The 26454-nt window shown below is 41.7% G+C and overlaps 3 protein-coding genes across 4 annotated transcripts in view; 1 reads left to right on the forward strand and 2 right to left on the reverse strand.

Moving 5' to 3' along the window:
* Nucleotides 1-256: 256 nt before the first annotated feature.
* Nucleotides 257-4420, reverse strand: aasdhppt (aminoadipate-semialdehyde dehydrogenase-phosphopantetheinyl transferase). Its single transcript, XM_027012133.2, has 6 exons — nt 3942-4420; nt 3502-3742; nt 2469-2590; nt 1886-2047; nt 864-932; nt 257-656 (listed from the first exon to the last, which is right to left on the reverse strand). Exons 1-6 carry the CDS (start codon nt 4083-4085, stop codon nt 495-497), a joined length of 900 nt encoding a protein of 299 aa, XP_026867934.2. The 5' UTR covers nt 4086-4420; the 3' UTR covers nt 257-494.
* A 210-nt stretch (nt 4421-4630) lies between these two features.
* On the forward strand, nt 4631-9493 carry msantd4 (Myb/SANT-like DNA-binding domain containing 4 with coiled-coils). Its single transcript, XM_027012132.2, has 3 exons — nt 4631-4713; nt 5400-6022; nt 7809-9493. Exons 2-3 carry the CDS (start codon nt 5546-5548, stop codon nt 8592-8594), a joined length of 1263 nt encoding a protein of 420 aa, XP_026867933.2. The 5' UTR covers nt 4631-4713; nt 5400-5545; the 3' UTR covers nt 8595-9493.
* Nucleotides 9494-22792: 13299 nt separating this feature from the next.
* The window catches only part of gria4a (glutamate receptor, ionotropic, AMPA 4a), an 84009-nt gene continuing 80347 nt past the window's right edge, over nt 22793-26454 (reverse strand). For both annotated transcript variants that reach the window (XM_035534155.1, XM_035534154.1), the window contains exons 15-16: nt 25197-25453; nt 22793-22953 (exon numbers count right to left, since the gene is read on the reverse strand). In XM_035534155.1, coding sequence (XP_035390048.1) covers nt 25199-25453 — 255 coding nt within the window. In that variant the 3' untranslated portion in view covers nt 22793-22953; nt 25197-25198. The remainder of the gene's footprint in view (nt 22954-25196; nt 25454-26454) is intronic.

The raw sequence follows: 26454 nt of genomic DNA on the forward strand, positions 1-26454 counted from the left end.
GGGACAGAGAGAGAGAGAGAGAGAGAGAGGGAGAGAAATAGATGGGGGTGGATTTTTAAGAGCAATGTCTTTCAAATGCACAGCCCTAATGGCCCGCTTAATATCTACTGTTAAAAATAGACTGCAGCAGATGGAGTGGAAGAGGAAGCAGCAGAGAGGGAGACAGTGTAACAAGGGAGAGAGGGAGAGAGGGAGAGAGAGAGAGAGAGAGAGAGAGAGGGAGAGAGAGAGAGAGAGAGAGAGAGGGAGAGAGAGAGGGAGAGAGAGAGGGAGAGAGAGAGAGGGTAAGCAGCATTGAAAGTAAGGGATTCAGGACATTTACAAAATTAAATAAAGACGTGAGAAGTTCTGCTTTCACTCCTGTTTTTACTGAAGCTGAACTCAGTTCAATCAGTTTGTTCAAAGTGTGACTTCAAATGAACTTTAGGCACAGCTCAAATGAACTTTAGGCACAGCTAATGTGATTCTCTGGTGTCTCTGCTGGCTTGGAGGAGTCACTGTATTTCACTCTGTCGGACAGGGGCTTCCTGTTTTCTCTGAAAGCTTTCCCAGTAAGCGGGGTCTTCATCTGAGAGGGGCGTAGCTCCTGAGATCAGGTCACTGAAGCTTAGTAGAGTGAATTTCGGCGGTGTGGTCCAAGAAGAAATCCCAGCATCCTGTGTGAGGCCAAGAGTTGTTGTGACATCTGTAATAACACTGGGGAGTGGTTTCTCAGACATGGATTAAGTCCAGTTTCAGACTAAATTCCAATTACAGTCATGAATCATGAGTCTTAATTTTTTTTTTAATTTTTTTTTTGTCTAGACTTCGGCTTAAACTGGGTCCAGGAAAGTGTTTGAACTGATTTAGGTAGATTAACTCACATTGGTGGTGGGATTCTCTGGCTTTCCCAGTGCTACGGCAACATGATGATGTTTATCCAATAAACATTCCTGTGAAGAACAGCACCATAACAGTTTTAATTTTTATTAAAACATTTTATCTTTGGAGGTAAATCTATTTTTATTAAAGATTCTATTGCTTCACTTGATGGTCTTTAGCTCAGACGATTGGTTCAATGACTTATGACACAAGAACAGGAATTACACCGAATGGTTCTGACTCAAATTGCACACGATAAACCATAAACCATATTCTTATAACAAACACTACATACTATACTGTGCAGTACATGGATTTTTGTAGTGTCTCAAATCAAACACAAATATTTTGCATAAAATGGAAATACATCTCATGGTGCCACGCACCCCTGAACTGTGCCATGCAAACAGGCCAGTACAGTTCTGAGTGTGACCCATGATGACTGGAACTGATCGATATTGTTGACGGCAAAAATAACTAAAACAAACAAATGTGCAAAGGGTCACCGAAGGACAAAGCCATCCAACTTCCACCTGCTCGGTGCAGCAGCATTCTTGCTTGGTTTTCCCTCCACTTCTGCTATTCACTGCAGACTGCTAAGTGCAAAAGGCTTCCTTCCATCATTCAACACTGCCAACACTGGGGTGTGTTTCAGAGGCAGGATTAGGAACAGCTGGGAACACACTATGATATTCGGAGTGGATGTTGGGGCTTCTGCTACCGGTCGTGTTTTTCTCATGCAAGAGTGAGAGGGAAGCTCTGTTTGTGTCATTTATACAGACCGATGGAGGGAGGGATAGAGAGAGAGAGAGAGAGAGAGAGAGAGAGAGAGAGAGATGGGTGAATCTAAATACCACACCCACCCCACATACATGTCTACCACATGCCATTAAAGATAACAGAAGATGTTTGTACATCTCCTCCATCTTCTCTCTTCTACCAGGCCTCATTAATCACCTCTTAAATTTTCCTACTCTTCTACATCTCTTGCTCTCTCCACACACGCTCGTGTGCACGCACACACCTCAAATGTCCAGCCCTCCTCTTCTTCCTCATCCAGGTACATTCTGGTCTGCCAGTAAACCTGCCCCTCTTGCATCTCATTGGGGGCGACATGAAACTCCACCCTCTGGAGGTTGAAGCCCAGCCCTGTACCAATCGCCTTGATGAAACTCTCCTTCAGAGTCTTGACAGACAGAAGAAAGGACTAATCAGCTGGCACCCAAGTATAAGTTGTTTGTTTTTCTTATGGATTCAGAGGTGTGTGTATGTGTGTTTGAGAGTTTTGAGATGACAACAGACTCCTATAACTGAGTCATGTCTGAGAGTGATAATATAACATTACCATGGCAACAATGATCAGCATTGGAATAATCAGCAGACCTCATCCTCAGCCACACACACAAAAAATACTGCACAGTTAAACAGCTTTGTGTGTTGAGGTTTGTATGTATATTTGTGTAGTTTGGTTTATTTATGAACCCATACGTGTGAGGTTTTAGGGTGTCCATGTATGTGTGGTGTGCGTTTGCAGTCTCATCTTCGCAGCACTTGGTCTATGCTTACAAGGATGTGCTGCTACACTAGGATGCAGTTGCCACGGTTACCCAGTGCCGGTAGAACATGTCCAGTTGGTCCCAGCTTGATCCGGCTGATTGGATCCTACTCCACTCCAGCGCCGTGAATTGACGTGTCATGAGGTGGAAAAATTCCTTCACAGAGCTGCTGCCTAAACTCAAAAAACACACATGCACACAAATACAGTGAGAACAATCAATAAAAACAAGTCCCCGCCTCAATTTCTAAGCACCAGCCTTTGGTTCCAATTTGGTAAATACCTGAAAAACATTTTTATGTTTGAGAATATTATTGTTTTTAACAGTGTTCTGGTGGTTTGCACTGATGGTCCTTAAATTGGGTCCAAATTGGTCTACAAGCATGGATGGGGTAAACAGAGAAGAAATATGTGAAGCACTAGAGACACCTGGTGGCCATTATTACAACTACACTTGTTCATAAGTAAAAATAGAGGCCAGTTCTAGGGCCCTGTTTACAAGTCCTTATCTGGCCCTGGATTAGGACACAAATATTTAACCCAGGGAAACTCACTGGTCTATAACAGGATTTAGTCTTGACCACAAAAAGGAAAGAAAAAAAATGAAAAAGAAAAAATCTTTAACTTGTCCTAGTACAGAACCTGTTTTTATACCTGGAAGGATCTACAGAAATAAAATAGCATTTTATTTTATCCCTATTTTCATCATAACTGTCATTATTTATGTTATATACTGTATATAAGGGTTAATCCAGGATGTACAATGGCAGCAAAGTGCATAAAAATTACATAAGAGAAAATTCTATGAGTGAACAATTGCAATGAATGAAACAAAAACAAGGAGAAACCACCCACTGTCCAGTAGAACATACTGGACCCTGATCATGGAAATCTACATTTTCCTTGCTTTATTCCAATAAAGAATTGTTTAAGTAATATGTAAATATTACTATAATTGGGACTTCTAAAAATTAATTATGAACATAAAACCACAAAAATGTTGAAAGTGGACATCAATGAAAAATATACAGGCCCTTTAATCTCCGTTTGTAAACTGGCTGATTATCCTTATCTTTGATATTCACCTGGCCTGGTAGTCTTCATCACGTCCACACCCACCTGACGCCCAGGTTCAGCAGCCAGCACGGCGTAGTTGCCCTGGTGGGACACGTTGAAACTCCAGTGGGTGTGCCCAAAGGCGGAGTCTGGGGCAGGTAAGGGGTGGGCCAGGTACGGTTTTCCTCGGGGTGTCCTCTCTAAACGAAAGCCATCCCATGCAAAACCCATCTTTTCACATACCAGCTTCCTAATAAGCAAGCGGCCAGCCTATACACACACACACACACACACACACACACACACACACAAACTTAATTCAATATAACAATATAAGATGGGACCTTATTAACATTATTGTTCATGATTGCTATAACCCTGAGTTTTTATACTGAAACGAGGTCTGCGGGACCAACTATGCAGAACTCTAGACGTCTGGAATGAAATCAGTGCAATTCTGTTCAGCTACCATTGCTGATTTGGCATCTTTGGCGAACACGAACTGTCCAATCCGTTCTTTCTCCTCGCGCTGAACGCATCTGGCAGCGAGTAACCAATCAGAACGTGCGGGAGACCACGAGCCGTAGCGGAACGCCCAGCGCACGCCTTCCATGACGGCGGAGAGGTGTGGAGGGGACTCCGATCCAGGATTCAGTTGTCTGGTTTGCAGTATTTTAGGAGAAACACAGTAATGCAACGAACATCAAAGCGATGTAGCTTTAAATAGATCAGCAGTACGTAACTTCAGCAGGGCTTGGTCAGGTGCAGATAAATGCCACCTCTTCCAGATGCTACGCGATTAAGTACAAAGGTGAAATTCTCACGCGCGTACAAGAACCCTGTTCCACTACATGTCCTATAACTTTCCGTTTTTGATGCTGAAATGCAAAACGATTCAGCAACAACATTCTCCCGCGCACAGCCACTCACGCAAAAATCCAATCCGGAAGCATTTGCCTCCGGGAGGGATCACGTGGTTAAGCGTGCTTGGGCGGTTGTAGAAACGACACGAGATTTCAGCCAATAGCAAATCGGGGGCCATGTCTGACGTCCTACCGTCAGCTAGAGCTAAGTTTTATAGAGCGCCGCTAACGTGAGCCAGCTGGGCATCACATCGCCAAAGTCCGATCTGTAAACGGCATGTCTGGCTGCAAGAGTGTGAAACGTTTACTATTGAACGTGGCCTTAGTAGTGTGATTAAATTTTTTTGTAGTAACAGCTTCACAGATATCAGCGTTGCGGTGAGTGCATAAAATACTCGTGTTTAGTCGTTTTAAGCGTAAATGTAACTTACAGGTTGCTTTGTTTCTTGACTCGCAAGCAGTCTTCCTTATGAGCTGTTCTTGTCGGGGAATCACATTTTTGCGAGAAATGCCAGACGCTTATAAAGCTGAACGTTAGCGATAACCTAGCATGAGATTGGAGCCACGCACACACAGCACCAACAACACTAAGATCCAGTTCACAAATCATGAAACATTTCATTTGATTTTATTTAACTGAAACAAGAGACCAAGCACCCAATGAGTCTGAGTCATGTATACTAGACAGATCGTTCGGTTCGAAGTATAGCGTTATGGCCGCGCACTGCATATTGTTGTTAATATTAGCCAATAGCGAAATTAAGTTAAATCTCCGCCATCAAGGTTTCATGTAATAATTTGTACTTGAAAAGGGTCAACGAAGCTAAAGGTCATGCTTAATTTGTTAGAATCTTGGCATTTACTATTGTACATGTGATATTTATTTTATGTGATTTATCAGTCATATTGCTCTTAGTTTATCACCTCGGAGCTATTTTTCACGAAAAGGTGTGTATTTATACATTATATAATGTAAGTGTGTGCATCACTCTTGCTATCCTCAACAGAGAAGTCTTTATTTTTTTCTTGTGTAACATAATACTGTATTTTTTTGTTTGAAGTAGGACCCAAAGAGGAACTTTTTTGGGAGTGTTCATCATTTTATTTTCACACCAACTCCAGAGCTCCATGTCTCCTGCGTAGTGGTAGAACCTGTCTCCTCCTCGCAGCCTCGGTCATCCAGGTGGTCTTCCTCACCGCTGCCTACGTCATGGACTTTCTGCAGATGAAGCAACTGAAGAGGAAGCGGAAGAGCAACTACAGCGTGCGGGAGACGCAGACACTTATCCGTGAGATCCAGCGCCGTCGTGACATCCTCTTCTCACGGCAGCAGAACACAGCCGTGAATGAGCTGAAGCGGCGGGCGTGGGACGAGGTGGCGGCGTGCGTCAACGCCCTGGGCGAGGGCGAGCTGCGCACAGCCGGAGAGGTGAAGCGCCGCTACCTGGACTGGCGCACGCTGATGAAGCGGAAGGAGCTGCGCGCGCGACTCGCCCACTACGAGCCCTGCTCGCCTGACAACGAGGCCTCGCTCGGCGCCGCCGACCCCACGAACGACCCCGCGCACGACCCCGGAGGCTTTCCCAAGGACCCGGCCGGTTACTGGCAGGACCTGCCCGATCCAGGCGAGAGCGGCGAGTCTGCTGGGGGCATTAAGATGGAGGACACAGAGGCAGTTGGATATAATGTAGGTGATGTGTGGAACGTCCAGCGCGTGTGTGGTTGTGTACTATGTGTGACATACAGAAACTAACATATAGGGCTCATTTAAACTGTTTAAACCCCTTGTTGACCTAATAGTATTAATAATAGTTTAATTAATATGCATCCTTTCTCACATTCAAGGTCATTTTACAATGTAGTACTACAACGAGAATGCGCACACACACACACACAGTAAACGAGGGAGAGGGAGAGAGCGCGCGCGCGCTTGGCTTTTAAAATGTTCATAATAATTTGGCTTTCTTCATTGGTTTGCAGTGATGTTTCCAATATTGATGGCTATGACAAACTCAAAAAATGTGTTTGACAAAGGTAACTGCTGAATACGACTAGATTTTCCAGGTATTCTACATTCCAAAAGATTTGTAGTTTCTACTTTTTACTTTTACTAGTCTGCCTTCACTGCACACAATTGTCAAGAGAAATCTATCTAATGCTTAAATCTCTTAAGGAAGTGTAGAATAAAAAGATCATACTTTCCCCCCCCGCCCGAGGGAAACTTTAAGATAATGAACTATGCCATAACTTGACTGAAGCATCTGAGAAATTGTTGGTCTGTTAAAATATGTGTGATCTTTTGAGTTGCATAGCTAGCTAGCTCATAAATATGCCTGGTTGCTTACTAATCGTTGGTCTTGTTTGCAAATCTTGAGCAGCATTTTTTTTCTGCAGTGGGCAAAGTGGAACATGCTAATTTAATAATATTCATCACCATTAACATTGTCACAAACACTTTACAAGCCAGCAAGTTAGAATGTTAAGCTAAACTATTTCCAAAACCTCTGGTTAATGTCTACTGCTCTTAATATCTAGTTACCTGACTACTGCAATAAATAAGTAGCTAGTTACCTCACACCTGCGCTAAATACCTAGCTACCTGATCACTGCACCAAATACCTAGGTACCTCTGGTAGCTCAGTGGATAAGGTACTTGACTAGTAGTCAGAAGGTTGCCAGGTCCCACTTCAAGTCCCACTGCTGCCAAGTTGCTAGTGTTGGGCCCCTGAGCAAGACCCTTAACCCTCAGTTGCTCAAAAAATTGTACTCGGTCGTAATTGTAAGTCGCTTTGGATAAAAGCATCAGCTAAATGCCGTAAATGTAAATGTTACCTGACTACTGCGCTAAATAAGTAGCTAGTTCCCTAACTAGTGCACTTAATACCTAGTTATCTGACGAGTGCAGTAAATACCTAGCTACGTATCTACTGCAGTGATGCGTGCACATACACATGTGCGTTTCAACATGAGATCAGTCAGGGCGCAAAACTGTTGGCTAGATTGCTAACTAATGCAGCAATTTTTTTCTAAGTGTCTGGTGTTTTCTAAACACTAAACATTTGATAGTTTGTGTAAGGACATTTACTTTTCCATCATAACCTTCTCCAGACCTTCTGTAGTGGGAGATTCAAATTGTGTTGATTTCCCTCTGATGAGTTTGGATTTGAGGAAGAGCAGCTCACCTCCAGCCGTCCTGCCGTCGGCCCTTAGCAGCCACACACCTGCTGTTCCCGTTAGCCACAATACACAGCATTATTGATAGGTTCAGGTGTATTATTCAAAATGTACTCTACAAGGTAGAGGTTTTTGGTTTGGTTGTCTATTGGTAATTGAAGGTCCAAAATAAATAGTTTTAATATGTGGCATGCATGTTCCTGTCTTACAAGATGCGATTTGTTTGTTTATGAAGCTGACGTTTGAGGGTGGGAAGGTGAACATAACTGCTCACTTGCGTGCGTTCTGTTTCTCTTCAGCTGGGTGGAGGTGTCGATGAAAACATGATGGGTGAGGTGGAGGGTGAGGGAGAGGAGGATGAGGAAGACTGCTTCCCCTCCATCCTGCCCGATGTGGATGGGGATGGTCACGGCCCAGATGACTTTGCTCACATCGACGAGTTTGGCGTGCTGAGCTCCTCGAAGCCCCTTCCTTGCCTGCCCTCGGCTCGTGATTTGGGCCCTGGCGTGCCGGGTACGCCCGCTACACCTGATGCGGGAGGTGCAGCGATAGGCCTGTCTGCGGGCGACAGCACCAGCCTGCTGGTGGTGCTAGAGAGGCAGAGGTTGGACCTGGAGAAGCACAGGCTCCAAGTGGAGTCAGAGCGGCTGCAGGTGGAGAAGGAGCGCCTCCTGGTGGAGAAGAAGCGGCTCCGTCAGGCCGAGATGGAGCGGGAGCGCCTGCAGCTGGAAAAAGAGCGCCTGGACATGGAGCGGGAACGACTTCGACTGCTCGTGCACCAGTCAGCGCTGCCGCAGCAAAGCCCCGCCTCCTCCACCTCTGCGACCACACCCACCACCTCTTCTGTGCCCTCTTCGTCCTCCCTGGAGGCGGAGAAAGACACAAAGCCGGCCTGGCCAGCATTGGTGGATTTGGAGGCCGAGAAGCTGAAGCTGGAGAAGGAGCGCCTCCTGCTGGAGAAAGAGAGGCTGCAGTTCTTCAGGTTTGAGTCGGGCAGGTTGCAGATCGAGCGAGAGCGCCTCCAAGTGGAAAAAGAGAGACTGCAGCTGCATAAGGATGGCCAACAGATGACGCTAAACTCATGAGCCTAGATCAGCGGGTCTCAGCCCTGCTCCTGGAGATCTACCGCCCTGCAGAGTTGTTGTTCAGGTCCTTAGGACCATCTGAATGTTAAGAAATAGGTGTGCTTGATTAAGATCTGAGCTGAACTTTCCAGGGTTGGGGTGCATCTCTTAAAGCAAGACTGAGCTTCAGTTTGAGTCTCTATTCCCATACAGGGTTACAGCCCATCTCTGAGAACAAAGTTTTCCCTCAGTGTGTCCTGTTGTGTTGGAGCACCAGCAGAGCTGTTAGTCACAAAATATCTTCAAACCAGCATTGCCAGATGGACAGATACTATGGATTATAGTTCACCTTTGACAAGTACTCCAGTAGAGAGCCCACGGTAGCAGCTCGGTGTGTGTGTGGCCAGAGCATAAAGCACGAGAGGCAGACAGTGCAACTGATGAAGCTGGGGGTTAAAATGATGAGCATGTCTGATCATGATGGGAGTTGGAAAGCTGGACAAATGAAATTTGATGATCAGTGATCGAGAAGGTTTTGCTTGTCTATAATGCTGGGAACAGCTTACTGGATGTTTTTGTCAAAAGGTCAAGAAATTGTCAATCAAGGGTGCCAAGGAACACTTATTGTAGGAGTTGTCACACATGCTAGACCTTTGTGAGGTGTTGTGGGGCTTTCAAGATGCTACTACGACACATTGCAGTTGTTTGACTGACACATTACTTGCTCTTTATGCTCATATTCAGGCCCCAACACTGAAAATTTGTCAAAGTTGTCAATCAGGCTGACTTCATGTAGTCTGATCCCCGTGCGTGTGTGAGAGCGGTGTATTCAGTCGTGGATTTCTCGTGTGCGTGTGTGTGCGTGTGTGTGTGCGTGTGTGTGTGCGTGTGTGTGTGCGTGTGTGTGTGCGTGTGTGTGTGCGTGTGTGTGTGCGTGTGTGTGTGCGTGTGTGTGTGCGTGTGTGTGCGCGTGTGTGTGCGCGTGTGTGTGCGCGTGTGTGTGCGCGTGTGTGTGCGCGTGTGTGTGCGCGTGTGTGTGCGCGTGTGTGTGCGCGTGTGCGTGCGCGTGTGCGTGCGCGTGTGCGTGCGCGTGTGCGTGTGCGTGTGTGTGTGCGCGTGCGCGCGCGTGTGCGCGCGCGCGTGTGTGTGTGCGCGCGTGTGTGTGTGCGCGTGTGCGCGCGTGTGTGCGCGCGCGTGTGTGTGCGCGCGCGTGCGTGTGCGCGCGCGTGTGTGTGCGTGTGTGTGTGTTGGAGAGAGAGACATGACTATATTCTGTCCTGTTGCATGGGAGCTGCCCCGGGGCCCTGATCCACTCCCACTGCTTCATGATCCTGCAGTTCTTTCTAACTCTCCAAAAACAGAGCCATACTCGTATTACAAATCACACACAGACCTCATGTTGCTATGTTTGGTCATGTGACAGTTCTGATCATGTACTACAGTCTGCTAGGTTTCTGGGCACTGTGATATTAAAGGCTAAGCACCAGCCAGCAGAATTGGAGACATGATATGTCGACCAACATCTGTGGCATTATTGTGACAGAAGTAACTATCGCATTGCAGTTTATACTGTTGGGGGGGGGGGGGGGGGGGTGTGAGTCAGTGGTATAGGGAGATGTTAAATAAATATATAACATAAGTCTTATTTTCTTAGCTTGGGTGGGTTAGTGACATGAGTCAGCGTTTGACTTGGTTGGGTTAGTGACATGAGTCAGCGTTTGACTTGGGTGGGTTAGTGACATGAGTCAGCGTTTGACTTGGGTGGGTTAGTGACATGAGTCAGCGTTTGACTTGGGTGGGTTAGTGACATGAGTCAGCGTTTGACTTGGGTGGGTTAGTGACATGAGTCAGCGTTTGACTTGGGTGGGTTAGTGACATGAGTCAGCGTTTGACTTGGGTGGGTTAGTGACATGAGTCAGCGTCAGCAGTTCTTTTTGCATTTACATTTTTTATTTTGAGAAGCCAAATGGGTAATTGGCAATGAATTGCATTTACTCCACCATCTACAGCACCATTTACCGCCAGTGACTGTTGTAGGCCCTTTGAAAAGGGCGGCAGGCCGGGGCCAGTGGCTATGTTGGAGGGGCCAGTTACTTTCTACCTAAATGTGCACTGTGGGCATTAAGAGGAAAAAGTCAATGTTGATATAATTCAACAGTTTATTTATGCAGTTTTCAGTTATATTTTCACTATATTCTATATTTTCCTATGTTTCATATAAACGGATCAACAAATTTATCATCTTTCAGGGTCTTTGCCCTGTTAACAATGTTATTTATTGTCTTTCAGCTTAGTTAGCTAGTTAAAGTTATACATATTCGCATATAACGTACTTTGTGATGCCACACGTTCTCAGTAAAGCTAACATGCATGACTGTCAGAATTCTAAAACGAGCATAACACTTAATCTGGCAGCTTTGACTCCCCTTTATCTTCTTTGCTTCCCTTTCTATACTTTTAGTGTGCATCACTAAGCAGGGAAACGCTTTCTGCTCCACGTGAGAAACTCAGTCCACCAGCTAAAAGGGTCTAACCGGAAAGTGCTTCTTACTTCGGTATGCCACTTTGTCCCGTGTGTTCGCGAGAGTGAGGTAACGCGCCCCTTGTTTTGGGGGAAGGGCGTGGTGGGTGCAGGCTTGTTGCCACTGGCCTCCGCCAGCCCCCGACAGAACCGCCACTGTTTACCACGATTGTTGCTCAAACTTTGGAATTTGCATTTGTATTACATTTTACGAGCGTTTTACTGGAATTTCTTTACTAGTATTTTTGGGTTGTTGCTGGCAATTGGGCTTTAAAAGTAACAAAAATGGATTTAAAAAATAAAAGTTAAAATGGTTGTTAAGGTAAATGTGTGACATTATAAATTATATATTGATTTAACTTCATGTCTCCCAGCTCTGTTATAACCATTTCTTTCCCTTCTTATGATATAAATGCAACTCCCCTGAGGAATAGCTGTTTCCCATCTAAGAATTCTGGCCTACTGTCATCGAACATGGATCAATTCCTTGATTACTGATGCGCTACGTTAGTGAGTGTATTTCCCTTCGGCTACGTTCACTCATCAGGTAAAAGTGGCCCAAACTCAATTTTCTAACCAAACCTGTTTTTTTTTTTTTTTGTTTTTTTTTTTAGCTGTTCACAATATATTTTTAATGTGATCTAAATTCTAAATTGAACTGCATTTGCAAAAGAATGCGTTTTGTAGCACACTCCTTCAGAGGTCAGTCAGAATGAAGTCAACACTAACAGCCCTGACCATAAAGTTAATGGTCATGGTAGTCTGCAGTGGAGGCCACTGCAAATTCAGAAATGATCGTGAGAGCGGTTGCAATAAGTGCCTTCTAATCTTGTATGTACAGAAACATCACCCCAAATTTTTAAGGTCTGTTACCTCACTGTCCTGCCACTGGTGTTGTCCAGCTTTGCTTACTAGCAGCATGAAATTCGTCAGGAATGTTGAATGTTGGTCTAAAGTTGAGATATCCGATCTTGCTATTCAGGCTGAGATGCGTTGCCGCGTATCGGATTCCAATACCACATATGAAAGTGAGTTGCAAACGCATATGAAATTGGAATTGAACATGCTGTTCATACTGCCATCCAATCAAATCTGTGTCACATGTGGATGAAAATGTTGGATTTGGGCCACTTTTGCTTGCTCTGTGAACGTAGCCTTGGAGACATTCTGGTGCAACATTACAGAGAGCAATCTTTATTGTGGGGTCCCCATGCAATGTGGAGCCATGCTCTCAGTGGGAATGGGCCTCTTGAAAATACTGTGGCAATTACCACCTTTCATTTTATTAATGTATTTATTTTTTTAATTGTGGTTTTATTTTTTAAGATAATTTAGGAATTGTTAAACGTAGCAAAGAGTGTTGTTTTGTGGAGAGTGTGGTGTTTTAATAAATCGTGGGTGTAGGTGTCATTGTAAGATGTGTATCAGTGTCAGGTTAGATGAAGGTCTTGTGTCCTTAGAGAAATGTATCTTAATGTGGTTGTAAATAAGCTGTGTAACATTGTTCACAGTAAATGTACTCGTCATGGTAATTCTAAAACACAGAACAAAGAAATGAGACTGACTGTGTTGTTCTGTGAGGATGAGGTCCTAATGAGCAGGCCAGTGCGTGGTATATGTAACATAATACATATGACATTGTTTAAATATAGTATTTTGTCTTTTTAATGATACAAGTAAAACACATGCCAGTAATATTCACCAGTGTGGTAATGGAACCACCATTGGTGGTTCAACCATAGAACATACTCAACCAACCAATCAGGTGTCCAATAGAACACAATCGTGTCATGATAGCATATACTATGTATTTTTGATTTCACCTTGGTTGACAATCAGGGGTGGTGTTAATTAACAATTACTTATGCAAAGTGAATCAGGTGTGTAAGCTACACTTTAAAATAATGTAACTATATTCGAGTTGTCTTATGATCTATTAGCTACTCACCTTGTACTCTTTGTATATGAAGGGTAGATATTTTAACATTAAATAACATTTACTACTTCCTTAAATAAAATTATTTATCAAATATGGCAAAACCATGCTTTGTGATCGGTTTTAGGTTTATTATTTATTACAATTGTGTATCAGTAAGTAATCAAAAAATATATCTCATGTGATTATAATGGTGTTTTTGTTATTCAGAGGGGAAAAAAATTAAATGAGTGTGGATGTTTGTTTATACTGAAAAAAGAACAGTGGAGATGAACTTCGTGCAATTCCTTTCATGTATCTGGCAGAGTCTGAAGACTCAGGCTCCCTCTCTTGGCCAGAATGTGCTAAGAGAGCAGAACACAAAGAGCAGTTGGTGTTCAGGAAAAACTGCTCACACATGCTCACTGTCTGACAGTCTAGAACCGTGTCGTACGCTCCTTAGAGATCATGTCCTCCACTCAGCTCAGCACTGGCTTTAAGGCCTGTTAACATCACCTGAATAACAGTCACTGCTGATGGTGTAGGGTGTTGCTCATTAAAGAGCAAGACTGAACCATGCTGAGACCCATCATGCCTTCTGCTAACCACAAGCTGCATAGATAAGAATTGGAATTAATTAACTACAGTCAGAATTCAGCTTATTCAATTATACCACAACTGCAGTTGTATTTATTGAATTTCTTTGTGTTTTTAATAATGAAAATATGAATATTTTTGTAGGTCTTTATGGTGTACATATTGTACAACAGAATATTAACAAGGGTCAAAACAAATAATCAGACTACTGGAAAACATTACAATTAAGTATTCAATGAGCTTAAGAAAATGTCTAGCTTTCTTGGAAATTTCACTACTTGGAGTATATTTTAAGTCTTTTCCTTAAAGAAAAAAAAGTTTACCAGGGGAAAAACTAGGTTAAAAAGTAATGTGAGAGAAATCGGCAAGATTTTCTGCCTAGGGGCACAGGTTCTGGCCAACACTGCATGACACAAAGTACACATGCAATATGTGTCACAGAACCTAATAACCATGAATAAGCAAGATGATTCCCCTCAAACTAACCACCACCACCTTAACTCTCCCTAACTTGTCTCCAGGTCATGTTGCAGTGATAGATATGAATGAGTGAATGAATGAACAATATGAATTAAAAAAATTATGAAAAATGATGAAAATGATAGTCTTCTCTAAAAGTGTTCTTGAAACTGTCATTGAAATGCAGGTGGTGTGGGGTACCTTGTCAGAAGTGTGAAACAAGCTCTGCAAGCAACATTTTGAATATAAAAGAATTTTTAAAAATCTTGACAAAATATTTGGTCACTTTTCTACTGTTCACAGTCAGATGCATAAATGTTTACTACCGTATTGCCAGGCACTTTCTTCTTTATCATTGTTACAAATTTTGCTCATGCATGTTGCAGTTATACGTTGCTAAAGCAGCATATAGTGTCAATGCTGCAGTACAGGCTCACCCCTGCCATGGCATGTTTGCTAGCAAGTTAGGTGGAAAATCCTTTTTGGTAGGATGTCTACAAGGAGGCCAACCATTGAATTAGCTAACCAGCTAGCAAGTTACATTAGCCTCTTCCAGTGTAGAGCTGTATAATTCTGAGCAAAGTGTTCCAGCTACTTTTTCCTATGATCATGGTATAAAATGTATACAGCACATGTTCAGCCTGGTTTTCTTGGCATGGGAAACATTTCTCCTTGCCAACAGAGTGAGTCAGCATGCTGGGATACTGAAAAATGGCTTATTGTAGAAGCCTCATAGTTCACTCCTTATGCAATACAGTTGTTAATGATTCATCCCTTTTGGGACACTATTTAGTAAGGCAGAAGACACAGGTGAGTACTCCAGTTAACGAGTGATTTGAATAGGAAGAACCTGAGACTCAGTATTTGCACTGATAATGAATTCTCTAAAACCTTTGGAGACTCAGCTCTGGCACTCTTGATCAGTCATGAGTGAGCACTGTAACTTAAAAAATATCCACATTAGCAAGGTTAGCTACGTGCGCTGAGTACCAAAGACCCGTCCTAGCGGGTGGCTTAATGTAGGAGTTTGCTGACTGGTTCTGCATTTACATCCCTTCTGTGAAGCCAGATCCATGTTCATTTTACTTAAAATAAGTATATAAAAAATAAGTAAATAAATTGGTGGAAACTGCACCTTAGTGTGCATGTTCTCATGTGGCCTCTGGCATTCACTGTTCTACTGTGCTTTGCACACAGAAACAAAAAATAAAACCTCAAATTTCTCTATACTGTCAGGCACAAGGATTGAGGACTGATTTAGCAGCAGACGGAAAAAGGAAGCGTAACCAGGCTCCCAACCCTTCTCTTTCTCTTTGATAACGAGCTGCAGTCTTCTTGCCTCCTTACACCGCTATCATCTTTTGATCCTTTCTCAGACCTGTAGCACAGTAACAAACCTCCACCTCTCAGATCACCACTTGCTATCTTTCACCCTCTCCTTCTTCACTTTCTCTGCACACACTACCCCTCTATCTTCCTCCTGCACTTGCTGCAACCTGTACTGTACTTTATTCCTCACTTTCCCCAACCTACCACACCTGGGCTCGTTCTTGGCTGAGAGAACTCGAACAACTTGCTGCAGATGTTCACTCTCGCAAATATCTCCTTTCAAATAAAAATCATTTTTATATATATGGTTGGATTTTCATATCAAGTTTATTGCCACTCGGTAAAACTTATTTACAAACGTAAATATTTGTCCAGTGACGGATTTATTTCTTCCACATCAAAGTTTTAATGTAACTTTGATGTGGTAGTTTTTTTTTTTCCCAAATAAAATTGTTTTCTGGTCATAAATGTTTCTCTAGACATTTTGTGCACTTGGCCATTAACATTTATTAGGAGTGTGTAATAAAAATACCTTTCCTTTGTAAATGTTGTTTTGTTTTTTTTCCCCAGACATATTGTTCCCCAGTGTGATAATGACCAGTTATGAATGTGCTTTGTAGCTGACTTACCCCAGAGGTTGTCTAAGTGTTGCCATCCTCAGGCCTAAGCAAACCTTGGCCATGTACAATGTAGCATGACAAATGCTAACAGCTGTATGATAGCAGAGAGATGATAGCTAATGTCTTTCTCTCTCTCTTTATAAGGGAAAACAACACAGCACTGAAGTTGTCATTAACATGTGTAAAAGTATTAACTGGCCAGAGAGAATAAGTCTCTCCTAGTGCTAGTGTTACACTTCTGTCAGTGATGGCTGCATGTCTGAGCATTCTGCAAGTCTCTAGAGAATTTTTCTCCACTGCTTTTTTGCAAATTTTGAAATGTAAAATGTAAAAGCCTGAATTTCAAATAATTATACCAAAATAATGCAAAAAGAAAATGTGTTTTACCCTGAAATGAGGTGGAAATGTTAAATCATCACTAAATAAATGTGAAAACTGGTGATGGAAAAAGGTATTTTGAATAAAAGACGATGTATTGTGCCAAAAGTCACGATTCCATTTCACCTGATCGGACCAAGCGGTGCTCCTTTCTGCGCCTCTGCCACACCCGGTAACACGATGTACTATTTCATTAGATTAATTTATTCTTATTGCTCAGCATACAGTGAACAGGCAACATGAACTTGTGTTATGCTTATGCCAAATGTTTCACACATAACCCATATACTCCACGCAGGTCGCCAGCTTGTATAACTCAATTGCAATGCTCTTGTCAGTTGGCACAGGTGGCCAGTGGCTGGAGACAATTGGCCTTACAGATGGTCCCATCATGGTGCATAGCTTTTTCAACCTTGCTTTTGACATTCTAAAATGCCTAATCGAAAGCTTGGTGGAAAATGGCTAAACACAATGTTCCCCCTGAATTGTCCGTTGCCTTTGCATTCCCAGACACAGGGTGGATATCATAGGGGTGGCACAGAGGTTTCAGGCCTTATGAGGTGGGCCATTTTTCATACTGACTGGCATCTCTGAGCTGCAAGAAACATGGCCATAAAAAGATGAGAAATAAATCTCCCAATTGTCTTGCTCATTTCGTTGCATACACTGGTAAACAGCACTCATACACAATATTTTACCAATAAACATAGTTATCTAAAGTTTCTTTGCATAACTGTGGTGGATGGAAACACTTGCATTTTTTTTCTTCTTCAGAATTTTCATAAATGTGCATAATATTTGCAGAAAGTTTGCATGGAATCCTGGCCTTTGATCTCTGGTCTGAGTAATATTTGTTATTGGGATTGAATAGATTGCATGATGATGTTTCTGATGGAAACAAAGGTGTTGTGATATTTCTCACTCCAGGTCCGAGGGGGTTTGATATAAATTCCTGTTGTCCTTTGAGCCAAAAAACACTATGTCTATCTATGGTTTGGTATCTACTATTTCTTCTTATGATGTCAAGCCTCTTTGTACAATATTTGATGATGATGAGATCGCAAAAAGTTAATGAGGCCTTAAATAAAATAATCCTAAAATGTAAGAATGATGAGGATCAAGCTGTATAATATTGAGCATCCACGTGGTGTCGTGTGACTCGTAATGCCTGTACGGTATAATCGCAATTAGTTTTATCCAGATTTCTTTACCCACCTTGTTCAGTAGGAAACTGTTTCATGCTAAACAGTTTTCCATGTGTGTATTTTGTTCAGTTACATAAAGGACACAACAGCGGCAACAAGGATAAAAATGATATGACAATATCAATGGCTAAGTAAGTAATACAGATATAATTAAATCATACAGACATACTTAGCAGCGAATTCAGAAGAAAAGAGCAGAACTCCTTTATCAGCGTGAGTAGCATTCAACTAGCATGAAGAACACAGGCCAGCTTGATGCAGTTAATAGTTTCATAAGAGGTTTGGGGAACATATACTGAAAGGGCTGAGCAGTTCTTTGCTGCGAATGCAACTGAACAATGTTCCCACACTGCTTAGTGCAATGGGAGGAAAGGCTTATAGCCTTGTGGGTAGCTTGACAGCTCTAGATAAACCTGGTCACGCAGGACACATAATCTCCCAAACCATTGCTAAACACAGAGCACTTTCCATTTCAGAAATACAATCAGAATAAGGGAGAGACCATAATGGCTTATGTGGCTGAGTTCAAAAAGTTGTCTGAACATTGCCAGTTCCACATCAGGCACCAGATATATGGCAACTGGCCATGGACCAGGTGATGCAAGGGCTTCAGCACACACAGTTATACCGTGATGACATTATTTTCAGAGGTGCTACATATAAAGAACACCTGGAAAATCTGAGAATGCTCTGGAAGAGTTAAGACTCCAAGCAAGAAGAGGCAAATGTGATTTCCTGACATGCAGTGTCATTTATTGTGGACACATCATTGATGTTAATGGGCTGCACAAGTTCCATGAGAAGATCCATGCTGTGTTGAAGGCTCCACAACCCCAGGATATTTCACAGCAAACATCTTTTCTGGTGTTTGTGAACTATTTTAACAGATTCTCGCCCAACCTGTCAAGGGTGCTGCAACTCCTGACTGAACTTCTCCAGTCAAGATGAAGAACAAAGGAGCATGCACTCAAAGAAGCCAAGACACCAGACACTGTCCTAATCCACTAGAACACACCTCTTCCAGTGAGGCTGGCTTGTAATGCTTTGCCACATGGCATTGGAGTCATGATGTCCCACTGTAACAAAGGCTGGAGGCATACACCCTACCCAGGACCAACAGGAGGTAAACATGAGCTGTGACCACCAGACCAAAGAGCCAGATCTCTGGCATAGCAGATACAGTACCCATTTACCCTTAGTTACAATCACACCATCCTCCCCTTCAGAGAGTCACAGTCTCCATCACAGTGCCTGCACTTTAAGGGAGCACACCTATTGTATCTGCCTTCCCAGAGACTGAAAAATGCTTAGTGAAATGTTACTTCAAATGTAAAAGTGTTTGTTATAATTCATTTCAAGATTCTGAAAGTATTGAGAGAATCTTGAGAACATTATTAGTTTATATCCAGGAGGGAGGAATTTTAGAGAATTGAGCATCCACATGGTGTCATGCAGTTAGTAATGCCTGTATGGTATTGCGATTCACTGACTGGCTTTATTTGGATTCTTTTGATATGAACACAGTGGTACTGCCTATGAGCCGTGCTTGCTGAACCAGGATTTTGAGGCTGAAATAGTCTTCAGAGTGGGTTATACAGGCATGTTGACTTGGGTGGTTGCTCGTGCAACTGTAAGAGTTTTCTCATTTCATATATGTGTGTGTGTATATGTATGTGTGTGTATATGTGTGTATGTATGTGTGTGTCTGTGTGTGTGTGTGTGTGTGTGTGTGTGTGTATGTGTGTGTGTGTGTATGTGTGTGTGTGTATATGTGTGTGTGTGTATGTGTGTGTGTGTATGTGTGTTTGTGTGTGTGTGTGTGTGTGTGTGTGTGTGTGTATGTGTGTGTGTGTGTGTGTGTGTGTATATATGTGTGTGTGTGTGTGTCTACATATAAATATCAAATGCTGCTCTGACATCAGCAAGTATCTGTCCTTTCTTCTTATAATAAAATTCTGATACACTCTCAAAAATCAGTTGTCTGTGTTTTCACACAGAACCAGCTCCAGGATTTCAACTAGACTGGCCTTACACTGGTGCACTCCACAGAAACTGCTTTTATAGCAGCAAAACTGTTATCGGTCCTGATTCTTCGTGACCTCTCTGCTGCCTTTGACATTGTTAAACCATTAGATCCTCTTGTTCACCTTCTCCAATCTTGGAGTCAGTGTTTTTGTATAAAGTGTTTTGAGTTTCTTACCGTTGTTTCCAGGTAACTTGGAATGAATAGATATGACCTCTATCAGACGCTCTTCTAAATAACAACATCTAGAGGATTCAACCATTTCTCTTTAGAGAGGCCAACCAGGTGCTTGTTCAGTGCCTTATCATTCTGAGACTGGACTAATCCAACTCACTGTTGGCTGTTCGTCCTATGTGTGCCATCAGGCCCTTGCACCTGAACCAGAATGAAGTAGTATGAATTGGCTCCAACCTTCTGAAATTCATGTCACCTCACTGCTGCGTTCCTATAATCCCATAATGTTCTCTACTGGTTTCCTATGGCTGTTGCATGCCTACAGAGGTGAACCAGTCTCCTTACCTGATGGCAGTGGCCAATCCTGATACACCTAGTCCTTCAAAATTCAGTTATGGCCTGGACTGTCCCCCAATCCTCCAAACAAATTGAAGACAAGTCTCCTTACCTTTCTCCACCTCTGTCTTCACATCCAGATGATGAAATCTCTCACTGTCTTCAAATGCAGACTAAAACGTCATGTCTTCCAACAGCTAATCACATATCCTACCCTTGGTTTTGATATTAATATTCTTTAGTTTATACGCTTTCTAACCTGGGTTATTTAGCCTACTTGTCTATGTATGTTTTTGTAAATTTGTCAGATCTAAGAAAACAATAGATGTGAGATGTGAGAAACAATAATTTTAAAACAAGTAAGCTTATTTAATAACTGAAGTATCCACACAAACCTCAAATTTATGTTTAAAAGTATTAGCACTAGCTAATATCTTGTTTTAGTGTCTAAAACAGATATACAAGAAACCAAAATTAGAGATATTAAAAAATAGCCTTTGATTTTTCCATTCAACAAGTAATTTTAGCATACCATATTAATATTCAATTAGTTTGATTCCAAGTAATTGGATCTTGAACTCTATTGTTTGCATAAATGCATTTCAAATTAAGACAATAAAAAAGAAAACTCTAGCAGCAAAAACCCTCCAAACAAACAACCAACAACAAAAGCCATTTCTTTTAAATGTATATGCATGGAGCCCTCCAGGTCTTGCATCACCCTAAACCCCCTAGTCACTGTTATCAACTCCAAGTGTTACATCACACTAAACCGCTTAGTCACTGTTATCAACTCCAGGTGTTATGTCTCACTAAACCGCTTAGTCACTGTTATCAGCTGGCTCTTTTGTTCCAGGCTTTCCATGATAATGCAGAGCTTTGCGTTTGAGGCAGCGCTCTAATGAAGAGCTTGAAGGCCTGGGAGAAGCTAATAAAAAGTCACTAAAAGGCAGCTAGTGGGTGAAATATGGGAATAAATAAATACAATTTCACAGCACCGATGAAGTCTTTTAAAAAATTATTTCCACTTGTGGAATAAAATAGTATGAAAGAAAGACCGAGGGAGGAAGGAGAGCCTCTGATTGATTTCTGTGTTTTTCTTTTAAACTATCTGGTTAAATTTAAGAACTCTTTATGGCCTTAATGGCTTTAATCTAAAGACTTTTTTGGCTTGCCTTCTTGAGAGAATAGAGAATCTCTTGCTCTCTATTATACACAAACTAGGACAAATATTCAAAACCAGTCAGGCACCATATCAGTCTCCATCTGCAGTTTGACCCACCAGTAAAGGAACTGCAATGCCGAGTTATTCAAATATCCAGCTCACCTGCCTTATCACTAACAGTAGGATCTCGGCTCCACTGTCCTGGTATTGGGAGAAGGGGGGGGGGGGGGGGGGGGGGGGGGGTGATTGCAAATTGTGTATTATCATAAAAATTGTCCTTTATTTTCTTGAATGGTGAGTACAAAGAGAAAAACAAACCAACAAGCTAAAACCTCCAAAAAACAAAACAAAAACACACTAATGAAAAACACTAATTGTAAGTGATCAAGATAATGAGAAATGCAGGTCTGTTTGTCTGTGACCAGTCCCCTAGTGGTGAGGGAGTGTGTGTGTGTGTGTGTGTGTGAACTCTGTCAACATTCATTTAAGTCAAAGACATGTACACAACGGCTTACTTTAGTTATCAAAACAAAATGTTAACGGAACGGATGTCATGGTCTTACTTATAGTGGTGCTATTTTAGTTCACATCGCTATAATTCTATATACTCATTTCTTTCTATATGTATGCATAAAAAAGATTTCTTAATTACAAGTTGTGTTCTCCTATATTCATTATTGCGATGAATTATTACCTAAGATGGTTTACAAAAACAGTTGGGTTCAGTTTCTCTAGAGTTATTTACATCCATTTAAAAAGCAGTATTTATGTTTGCCTTGTGTTCTGTTTCCTTGACAATTTCCCCAGAATGTACATATTTACTCGGATAATTATTCATTAAATTATCAATTAGTGACTACCGTGGTCATGAGTCATGTGACTGCATTTTTTTTTTTCTGTTATAAATAAACAAAATGATGTCACTCAAGTCAGCTAGCTGACACTGGTGGAGTTTGCTAATGGCATATTCTATCTAATTTCTGCATTATTTGTTCTTGGGAGTCTACAGCCAAAGAGGTCAGAAGTTAAAGAAAGCATGTTGTTCATTTGAAACAGTGATGTGGAGAAGACAGGAAATTTACAGTCTGTTTCAAGTTTACAGTTTTCTGGTCTTCAAAGCATTTTTTTTCTGTGGGAGGTGTATCTGCGATTATGTCACATTAAGGCGCCAAGAATCCTGATGACCCATTGTCTCCGCCCATGCCTGGGCATCGTGGTGTAGTGTCTTTTATTTTTGTTTTCTTTTAAAGTCCATTTTGCCTGTCTGGTGCCATCAGTTCATGCTGTCAGTTTAAAATTTTCTTTCACTTTACTTCACAGATTCTCTGAGTTTGATGTTTGAGGAATTAAACCAGCGTTCACTGTAGGGTTTTTTTTTTTGAGCTGGAGGTCTGGGGTTTGTAGTCCTGGTGGGCAGGCCGGAAGCATGGCGTCCTGTGGTGGGGTAGTCCGTAGGAGGAGCATGGTGTAAGGCACAGAGTGAGATTTTGGTTTCTATGGGAGCTCAGAGGAGACCACAGCAAAAGCAGGGCCATGGCAGAGGGAGGGGCCAGAGTGCATGGTCTTAGGGCAGTCTGGCTTTAGGACACGCCCATTCCTCTTAGGCTACCGGTGATTGACAGCCGGGCCTTGTTTCTCATGGCTTCCGTGAAGGTGAGCTAGAGGGAGGTGGGACGAGAGGTGAAGTCAGAACACACTGAGGCTTCTCTGAAATGTTCATAGAATATTTAAATGATACAGAGACAGTGATGTGGGAACTACATTGCACATACATTAAATAATGGAACAGATTTTGAACAAAATAACAGACTGCAGGCCACAGCAAAGATCGAGGACATTTCAAATGTTCAGCTCTGCTAGATATCTGTATTTCTATCACATACATGCAGCTCTCTGTGTAAGGTTGGCTGGCATAAAACTATGTTCCAGAAAAACCACTAAACTGGATAAGTAGTCTATGCTACAATAGTCAATGATGTTATGTGATTCATGCTTTGAGTTTTTTAATTTTTTTTTTAAATTTGAAGAGAAGTATGTGTAAATCATCTGTTAGATAAAATATAGTATATTCTTTTAATCCAGTCTGAATTACAGAAATAGTACTGTATATGAGGTTTCATTAGGTTTTAAAGCACAGAAATATCATTCAGTGTAATGGTTCATACGATATATTAAAATAAAATAGTTAATTTTAGTTTATTTTAAAATATTTTGATAATGCCATAGTTTCTTAATTTGACACTTTAGATCAATTTTTAAAGAAAAAACTAAATAAAACTGGGCAAAATGGTTTGAAAAAGTAGACTCTCTAGGATAAATAATTTACAAAAAAATCCAAAATTATGAAGTACAATGCCTAAAAATAATGCAATTTTTGGACATAAATTATCAAAGGAATATTGAAGTGTTGATTAAATGTTTATAACGATACAATTACTGGATCCATTTTAGATTTCAGAACAATGCACTTGTACCCAAAAATGTAAATTATGCAAAAATTATTTCATCTTTTGGTTACATTACCGCTATTCTCAGACACATAACACACCGGTGTACAGACAAAGCACCTTCTCACAATCTCCCAACCATTGATATGTAGTTCAAACTTGTCTGATGTCTTGACTGAAATGTTTTATACACATTGCTGTATTATCCACAATGCAGTGTGTGCTGTGGGACATGCGCTGTTCTTTCTGCCCAGGCTTGCTCTTGCCGTTTCCTTTGATATAGATTTGTCCTACACGTAATAACTTTCTAAAATATGTCACAGGTTGCTAATAAAGTAGATATGCGGTAGTTTAATTTTTAATGAAAAAGGCAAATTAGGGGATCATTAGCATTGTTATTAAAAAGTTCTTTTAATAACACTGGGAATGTTATTAAAAGAACTAAAAACTTTTATCACGGCTATCACTATGCAAACGTAATATGTCATTGACCCAGAGGGCCGATTATTGGTATAAAGTGTGCAGATTATAATGATTTATTTACATCTGAGATATGTTCATATTCCAAGATCAAAACCCCACTTTATCAAGTTTAAATAAAGCATTATAGATTGGTTTTTTGAAGTAATTGAAAAGAAAGTAAATAAACAAAGAACAGCTATAAATGTGGAACAATAAAGCATAATGAAACCAACATTTTGAGATCTATAATGCTTTATGCTTTACTTGTATTATGCTTTACTTGTACTTGTTCCAGTTTGTCCAGTACAAACTGAAATTATATATATACACACACACACACACACACACACACACACACACACACACACACACACACATACACACACACATGCTTTATCTATTGAATATTTAGCCTATAAAGAGCAGTGTGAAAAGTTATAAAGAATAGTGCACTAGGATAAATAAAAAAATTACACTGTTTGAAATTGTTTAATGGCAATTTGATTGAACTGCCTGTAAAGTCTTTCTTGTGAAGAATGCATGTCAGACAGAAAAGCAGGGGTCTAAGACTGGCAAGCCAACAGCACACCCATCATCCACTGCAGTGCAAGACATCAAACCACATTCTGTGATTAAACAAACAAACAAACAAAAGAATAACAACAATAACAACAACAACAATAATAGTAATAACAATAATAATAAACGTTCACTTAAGGCAGCTCCAGAGGAGCAACATGAAATGAACAAAACCCCAACATGACAGAAACAACAAGACAAACCAAACTATTAAGCCAAAGTGAAGCGGAAGAGCAGCACAATGGAAGCTAAGAAGCTGCCTCACATCACAAACGTCTGCCGCAGCTCAGAGAGAGACACCAGGACACGGCAGACGAGGCAGAGGCGGCCTGCCCTACACCTGCCTCTCCCCCCCCCCCCCCCCCCCCCCCCCCCCCCCCCCGACCAGCCGTACCGGGAGCCCTAGTTCCTACCCCTAAATTTTCACGCCATCGGAGCCGTACACGTTGTAGCCCTCTCTATAAGTGGCTAAGTTCTGTGCGCTGTGCGTTGGGCTGGGGGCGGGGCTAAAATTCAGTTCTGCTGATTCCAGCTGCATGCGCTTGGCCTCGGCCCGCGACTTATAGCAGAACTCGACCAGAGCCACCAGCATGGCAAGGCCCAGGCCGCCCACCAGGATATAGAAGACGCCCGCCACGTTGCTCAGGCTCAGGGCCTGGGAGCTCTTGTCCTGTGATTGGGCAATGAGGAAAGAGGGAGAAATGGAGAGTGAAGTGAAAACAAAGAGTTAGGGAAGCAGACAGTGGCAGAGAGGTGCACTTGTTTGAACTCAGGAAGCTAATTTCAGGTTAATAAGACAATCATATTTTAAAAATTTGGTTAATCAATGTTATAACTACTTAAGCACACATGATAAGTACATTGCATTGCTAACATTATATGCTACATTGGTTGTGCTAACACAGTGACACTGTCAGGAGTGCTATATCTGTTAAACTGCTCTACGGGTATGAGGGCAGGAAGCTGGGGTAACTGGACTGCATCTAAACTGCCTAAAAAGCTTAGTCTTACAAAGAAAGAACTAGTTTTATACAATGAACTGTAGGTGCCTCTAAAAGCCAACCACATTAATCACACTTAATGCAGGGCAAAGGCACAGTGATCTATATTTAAGTGAAATCTCATAATTATGGTAATTTAAACGCAACTGTATGATTATTTTACCTCTAGATTACTGTAATTTATTATTCACAAATATAATTTCATATAAACAGTGCCAAATAGACTCTGTAATATATAAATCTGTGCAAGAAGCAAGCAGAAAAAAACCCCTCTACACTGAGGTTTAATTCTGTTCCTCTGCCTGATGGATATGGTGTCACATAATGGCAGTTGCTGTGAGGTATCTCATGGGCAGTAACAGCCAACTGTATCATTTCCATCAGGCTGCATTAGCTAATACTCCAGTACCGGGCTAATGTGATACATTACTGTGAGAGGAGCACACTCTGATGCTCTTTGAAGCTCCTCTGGACTAAAGCCAAAGTGCAAGACTTACAGTGGTGGAGATGTCACAATACAGAACCTCATCACAGACATCAGAGCCTAACACATCTGTGATATCACAATGGTTTGTTCTGCTGGAACACTTTACTATGATGGTGACATCATGAAGGAAAGAATTCTGGAATGTTACTGTAGCTATGATGACAAACTTTCCCTTAAAAAATC

This window comes from Electrophorus electricus, chromosome 15 (genome assembly GCF_013358815.1).
Source record: "Electrophorus electricus isolate fEleEle1 chromosome 15, fEleEle1.pri, whole genome shotgun sequence".
Lineage (NCBI taxonomy): Eukaryota > Metazoa > Chordata > Actinopteri > Gymnotiformes > Gymnotidae > Electrophorus > Electrophorus electricus.